Below are 7301 nucleotides of genomic sequence, written 5' to 3' on the forward strand. Positions count from 1 at the left end.
GAACCATCACTCATAGAAAGTGGAGTGGAAGGACGTGCAACGAGAAGTGGAAGAGGCGACATCTCATGACATTGTGCCAAGCGAAAAGCATCGTCAAGGGTGGCAGAAGCAAGTGCATGCACAAGGCCGACAAGATTTTGACGAAGTGCTGGCCACAACATTCCTAGCTTGATCCGCTCCGACATATTGGGCTCCGCACGAAGCAAAAGACTTCAGAAACGAACGCCAAATTGCATCACCGACTCAGATGGCCCTTGGCGAAGACGATGCAATTGTTGGAAGGCATCGTCACAATCGTCGGCATGTTCAAAGGCGCATTTGAAGACGTCCGGAACAACACTCCAATCCTCACGAGTGGCCGCACTCAATCCATTGTACCACTGCAACGCCGTCCCTTGGAGACATGTGGGAAACTCACGTAAACGTCGAGCATCATCCCAAGAATGATATGTGGCAATCACCGTGAAGTGATCAAACCAATGGTACACATCATCCCCGGGATTCCCACGAAAGAACTCCGGCTGAATGCGAGGATTGGCACCAAGAGCAGGAGGAGTTGGACCACGTGCCGTGAATGCCGCCATCAATTGAGTTTGGTTGTTCAATTGCAAGTGCATAGCATCAAGCAATTGGACCAACTGCTACTCGAGAGTCAAAAGAGGAGATTGCTAATCTGCCATGGAGACGAATGAAAAAAAAAAAGAGCAAAAGAAGATAAATGACAAAAAGCTAGAAGGAAATGGTAGATCTAGACAATGTTAAAAGCTAAATCTAAACCAAAATCCTGAAAGGAAAGAATAAAAAGAAGGAAATGGAAAAAGCTAGATCTAGACAATGCAAAAGCTAGATCTAAACCAAAATCTCAAATCCAAGCACTCCTCAGGGACAATCAAAGGTGCCCCTCACCTTCACCAATGTGAATGTTTGGAATATGGAAAAGGAATAAAAGAAATGTGCATATCAATTAGCCTAAAAACCCTAACTTATATACAAGAGCGAGAGATCCGGATTGAAACTAATCCAACGGCTACCAAAATCCCACTACATTAATATTAATATACGGCATCGTAGCCATACACTTGGCCCTCACAACTACTATTAAACAAACTAAACATTACTACATGCACTGCATAACAAATTATTTTCAATAAAGGTCTGTATTGTTGCAAGAAGCTTGTTTGTAACACTTTATAACTCAAACACTGTTCCACAGACTAGATGGCTTTTTAGCACCCTTGTCTGAAAGCTTCATAACCAACAAATCAAACTATTCAACAACAACTCTTTTGCACTTGACAGATTGGCACGGCATCCTTATCTTGAGATGAGTATATGTTATGAAACTGAGCACTGACCCATATGGTATCACATCGTACCACACGTTTTTCTTATGTCTGTAAACAAAATATGACAACTTGAAATCGTGGGCTGCTATAAAACCCAGGGTAAAATCTTCAAGCAGCACACAAGAATGGCTTCTTCAGGAATTTTCTTCTTTGTTCTTTTTGTTCTCTATGCTTCAACAGGTATCATCCATCGTCCTTCCTTTGAGTGCATTTTTGATGTCATATAAATCTCTGTTTTGTGTGTGTAGTCGCTGCCCAAAACGTGCATTTTGGTTATGGAGTTTATCTTCCCACCACGGATCTGGGATCTCCGTTGAGGACCCTGAGGCCCATTTTCAACGAGAGAGCTAACGACTTCTTGCTGTCCGAGAAATATACCTCTGTCACAAACAACCATGCCCACACTAGTAACAACGAAGAGCTCTACAGATCAGTAAGCTATGCAACACTACCAGTTCCTAATCTGATCGGTGGTTTGTATTGTGATCACAGTTTGGAGTTACGTTTGGGATGAACGTTCCTATAAAAGTTCTGCAGCTTAACATCGAGGCATCGTTCAACAAGATTGCGGGGAGCAAGACAAGCATCAGGACCACCTCCGTGTTTGTGGAGTCATACAACCAGAGGATCTACCTCCGGAACCATGCAAGGGCCATCCAAACCCTCCCACTCAACTCTGATTTCCTCAGTGACTTGCGCAACCTTCCCGAGCCACCCAGCTCCGACAGCGCTTGGGGGCCATACCGATCCTTCTTGAACAAGTGGGGAACACACTACGTGTCCGAGACGTTCCACGGCTCATGGCTGCGCCAGTGGACCGTGGCCTCCTCCACGGCGACGTTCACCCAGCGCCAAATGCAGGCCAAAGCCTGTGCCAAGCTCACCGGCCTCAAGGGAGTCCTCCCCAACTTGGAGGGCTGCGCGGGGATCACTCTTGACGACATGCGCGCCGCGGAGAGGATCGACACGCAAGACACTCGAGAGGCCCGGGGTGGATCCTCCGCCACCGTCTCGCAGCTGCTCTCGGGTAACATAACCAACGATCTCATCCGGAAGTTCATCGAGGAGGGAGCCACGAGCAAGGAAGCAGTACGCTATGGCTTCTTTCCAGTGTGGGCGCCCGTCTTGTCTCAGTACATGTCGTCCGCGTCCAAGGAGTGGAGAGTGGCGACGGCGCTCCAGGCTTACTATGAAGGCTTCCTCGCCTTCAAGTGTCCCCTGGACCGGCTCAACACACCCGCGACTGTCTTGCAGCAGTTTCGGAGGCTCAGCAATGGCAAGTATCAGTGCGTTCGCCAGTGCCAGGGCTGCAGGCTTGACAAGGATTGCAACCTTAGTGGTGTATCTGGATGCTACTGCTACGGTAACTCGTGCATCAACGCTCTGGGACCGGATGGCCGGGCTCAGGTTCAGCGGCAGAAGGATAACCTCGACCGTAATGTGCTGCCTAACAGGTCGTGTGAGTACAAGTTTCCTCAGTGCCGCTGCAACACTAAATCCAAAGAGCCGAACTGTGGTGCTGACAACATGATTCCGATATGGGACCAGGGTCAGAACAGCATTGCGATCGATTCAGACATCCTTCTTTATGACGAAGAATGAGCCAGACATGATTGTGTGTTTGTTGGTTGTGATTTGCATTGCATTACGTCTCTACAATAACATGCATCTCTATGTATATTTTGCATGGTTGTGTGTGGTTTGTATTTAACAGTCCTGTGTTTTCAAAAAGAATAAATAAAAAGACGCAATATCGACAGCTGTGTACACTGTGTAGGTGAAGGATGTCTTCCATGTATTATATGAGCTCCCCAAGACATGCACACCTCAGCTGGAAGACCTGGGATCAAGTAACTCTCCTGAGCGGGATCCAGCAGTTGCAAAGAGTGGCCTAAAATGGAGCGGCTACGATTTGCTACTTGACCAGGTTCGTGTGACTGCTTTGGAAGCTAACTCAGCTCTGGTTTGTTTCTCAGTGAACACACGTACTTGGACAAGGTGCTACCTTCGAAGGAGTTTTGACAACGTCTTGATAAGTCATTGCCGTGCGTTCTCAACTGTAAGTTTTCTAAGCTCTTTACACTTGGTTTTTGTTTTTTCAGCGCTGTACATGAGCCAAGCAGCTCTCTTACGACATGGTCGCGCGCTATACCAATCATTCGAGAAGGACCCGAAGCGCCAGAGCATGGGGATCGGGAGTTGATGAGCTCCGACCAGATTGAAGGATCCATTGACCTCTTCCTCTAGGTGCACGCACGGGTCATGCTCTTCTTGGTCCTGTCTATCATGCCGTCCAGGAATCCATCGATTTAGCTTGGCATCATGTTCTAAAGAGGAGAATATTGGCGATCATGGTGTGGAGGAGACCATTGTGACACGATCAAGGCTAAGATTAGAATTGCTTGCTCGCAATTGGGATTTTAGCTTGAAATCGGGCCTTGTGTGGGGAGAACAACAAAAAGAAAAGCATTTGCACTCACGAAATGAGGAGACCACCGTCATGCTTGTGAAGCTTGTCATTTCATTGCCTGCTCGATGACAAAGTTTGCACCTGCGCAGCATGTATTTGCAGGTCCCGGCTGGTAAGCCATCTTTCAAGTCAGTCCTGCTCTCAAGTCAAGTGTTTTAAACTGAATCACAAAAGGAAAGTCTGCCTTAACCAGCTTCGATTTACCTCCTGCTTGGATCTCTCGCAGATGAAGCAACTCCTTTTCAACCTTGATCCAGCTAAGTTCCTCGGACAGCTGTGTTGATACATATTTCCGACAGTCTGCAACATGAAAAAGAAGAAAATCTACACAATTTTTGGGTGAGAAGAATTAAGTACCTTGAAGAAAGCCTCCTTCTGGGGCACCAGCTTACATCAACAAGCGTGGAGCCTCCACTCCGTTCCAAAAACTCCGCAACAGTCATGCGCTAAATTTTGGGATGCCTGAGAAGGTTGCACCGTCGTCTAAAAGCTGCAACAAAAGGAAGCAACCGGAAGTTTGATCATCTGAGGAGCCGGTGTTGTGAGCTTCTCCAAAAGCTTTGGTTGTCAGGCCCATCTAGAATTTTACGTAGCGGTGCCATTGAAGTGGCCATTACCTGGAGCACGAGAGAGAGAGAGAGAGAGAGAGAGAGAGAGAGAGAGAGAGCGAGCCGGTGTTGTGAGCTTCTCCAAAAGCTTTGGTTGTCAGGCCCATCTACGTAGCGGTGCCATTGAAGTGGCCATTACCTGGAGCACGAGAGAGAGAGAGAGAGAGAGAGAGAGAGAGAGTTTCCACAAAGTTTTCCAACGAGCAGCCAGTCCAAGAGAGCGTTAGATGGCAGCCAAGCTCACGTAAAATCGAGATCGCCAAGAGCGTAGAAAATACGTTCAAGGAGGTCGCAAGTAGAGGCCATCGCATCTAAGATCGATTGAAGAAGAAAGGATGAAAACCAGCGATCGAAACGAGAAAAAAGGAGAACTTACAGTGCTTGACGAGCAATGATACGGCTTGAGCGGCGGAGTCGCCAAATGTGTAGCACTGGACGAGAGCTCGGACGATCGGCTTAGCGAGAGGGATCGCGAGACCGGTCATTAAAAGCATGCAAAGCTTGATGCCTCGATCATCTTGAGCAAAGATCTGATTGATCCAAAAGAAAAACTTAAACGCGAGAAGTATCGAAAGAGTTACTTCAACCTGCAAAAGCCATTGAGCCAAAGCTCCCACTGTCGAGGCCAAAACGAGCAAAACACCTCCTGTCAAGCACCACTTTGTATGAATCGACTTTAAAGCTCAAGGCAATGAGGATTGCAAAGCTTGCAATGAATTGCAGCCTGCATGGATCCAAGAACACAGTCAAGAACACACGAATCTTTTGTCTTGTAACCAAAACTTACAGCGAGAATGATCGATATGCTTGATAGAGCAGGACTCAAGGATGCAATCCCGTATCTTCCCGAGACACTGCACACGAAACCCATTCCAAAGTTTGGCTACAAACTGGACGTGAAAGCTCGGTCAAAACTTCCACAGCCGATTCCCATCAAGCACGCCAGTGTTACACAAGGCGCCATGATTCTCAGCTGGATCAAGAGGATGGTTTTTGCAACTTGAGAGTTTTTCTTCTTCTGAAGCTACCTGAAGTATAGCCATGCTTCTCGTGATCAATCCACTGCTTGTTTTCAATAACAATCTGTTTGGAAAGCTTTTCAGATTCTACGACAGAAGGAATGCCGAAAACTTACCCTGTTGTGATTGCATCAATAAGAAAAGCCGCTAATGTGTACATGAGAATGCCAAGGCTCAAAGGTATCTGATAAAAAAGAGGATGGTGTAAGCGTAGGGGAAAAAAACCGGTTTTCATTTGAGATCTTGCTAAAAGAGGATGAAAAAAATGACTTCAAGAAACTCGAAACATACCTTAAGGCCGATACCATTGCTATGTGGATTGGTCCATTGATTCCTGTAAGAATTAACGGTGAATTTTGCTCGATGCTTCAGCTAGAAACTGTATACCTCCAAGGATTATCAGAAAAAATCCTGGTACAATGGACGCATATCTACAAACTTTCGAACTTAGCGAAGAGCACCATGAACTCGATGCATACCCGAACGCATCTACGACAGGACCAACACCAAATACAGCAGCAAGAACAAGCTCACGAACTAATCCCTGTGAAGGGGTGAAGAAAAAACTCAGAAATCTTGCAAAGAATGAAAAACATTTTTAACACGAGAGGGATACAACAAGACTTACCAAGACTTTGCTAAGAGCAGTAGCACTTCCAGTCACTCCCGCTAGCTTCAAAAACTTACCACCGCCTTCTGAGAAGAAAATAATGTTGAGAAGAAACGACAAAGAGAAAGAAGAAAAACCTTCGGAGTCATTCTCGTTGAGCTCAAACAAAGACGTATTGCGAGAGCATACCTGAGCAATTAGTTTGCCGGAAACTAGAAGCCCACTTGAGAGGGAGGCCCTCCTACCGAGAGACAAGGAGCCTGGAGGCGAAAAACATGAATCATCACAGCTTCGTTTCTTCTTACCTGGGCACTGACGAACCGATCCATTCGAGAGAAAGACCCACAAGTCGCTCACACCTCAAGATGACCTTTCTCTCTCTGTTTCTCTCTCAAGAGGGTTTTGGACATCAATGCGGCAATAAGCTATGTCGATCATTAAGAGAGTTTACTGATTTCGAGAGTTCTCATCCCATTCTTACTCGTGACCTTTTTTCATTTTCTTATTTCAATAAAGATATCGCAAGCTTGTTTGTAACACATATACGGCTGTGACGTAGACTTTTCCACCACCCCTGTTCTGGTTTAGGGCTCCGTCATGAAGTGGTCCGACACGAAGATTTCTGACAACGTACCGCACGTTTGTTTTAAAACACATTAAACCGGTTCGCAGTCTTGTTTTCAAAGAAGTAAATGGGTTGGTATAAGTTTTGACACAACGTACCACACGTCTTTCTTATGTTTGTAAACAATGAAAATGTGCTTTGTCGATCATTCATTAAGAGAGTTTATAAGATGTAAAAGATGGTGGCGCAGTTGGTCAACTCTTAGCTCCTGAGGTTTGAGGTCGAGAGTTCGAGCATCTCTAAGAAAGAATTTCGGGATTATTATTATTATTATTGCATTTTTTCTTTTTTTTTTGGTTTGCTTAACCAAAGAGGATGGTAATGGATATTTAGAATATGCTTGGATATTCAAAGATATTCTACCATCTAACAGTAGTTATTTATTCAGATTAATCTTGTAGTTATAAATTACAAACATGTTTATAATTATAAACTTTTATTTGATCAATTAAATCAATAAGTAGAAATAACACTACTATGTGAGTGCTTGGAATATAGAAAGGGAATACAGAAATGTGCATATCAATTAGCCTAAAAACCCTAGCTTATATACAGGAGCGAGTGGTCCGGATTGAAACTAATCCGACGCCTACCAAAATCCCACTACACTAATATTAGTATAC

At 45.3% G+C, this 7301-nt stretch overlaps 1 protein-coding gene and 1 long non-coding RNA gene across 9 annotated transcripts; one reads left to right on the forward strand and one right to left on the reverse strand.

Annotated features, from left to right (window-relative positions):
- The first annotated feature begins 1574 nt into the window (after positions 1–1574).
- Positions 1575–3101, forward strand: LOC9643257 (DELTA-alicitoxin-Pse2b). The gene is made up of 2 exons (XM_024689217.1): positions 1575–1779; positions 1839–3101. Exon 2 carries the CDS (start codon positions 1857–1859, stop codon positions 2946–2948), a length of 1092 nt encoding a protein of 363 aa, XP_024544985.1. The 5' UTR covers positions 1575–1779; positions 1839–1856; the 3' UTR covers positions 2949–3101.
- Positions 3102–3718: 617 nt separating this feature from the next.
- LOC9661373 lies at positions 3719–6520 on the reverse strand. 8 transcript variants are annotated; one of them, XR_002994120.1, is made up of 13 exons: positions 6359–6515; positions 6243–6313; positions 6072–6139; positions 5923–5987; positions 5831–5874; positions 5735–5777; positions 5560–5627; positions 5453–5507; positions 5212–5397; positions 5012–5148; positions 4801–4954; positions 4174–4735; positions 3719–4116 (listed from the first exon to the last, which is right to left on the reverse strand). It is a non-coding gene; the product is annotated as an uncharacterized LOC9661373 (long non-coding RNA). The 8 variants fall into 8 exon arrangements; XR_002994121.1 differs by having other exon boundaries at positions 3719–3951; positions 4021–4116; positions 5831–5987; positions 6359–6514; XR_002994125.1 differs by having other exon boundaries at positions 5012–5070; positions 5831–5987; positions 6359–6520.
- Between the last annotated feature and the right edge of the window lie 781 nt (positions 6521–7301).

Source organism: Selaginella moellendorffii, unplaced genomic scaffold (genome assembly GCF_000143415.4).
Source record: "Selaginella moellendorffii unplaced genomic scaffold, v1.0 SELMOscaffold_2, whole genome shotgun sequence".
NCBI classification, from domain to species: Eukaryota; Viridiplantae; Streptophyta; class Lycopodiopsida; order Selaginellales; family Selaginellaceae; genus Selaginella; species Selaginella moellendorffii.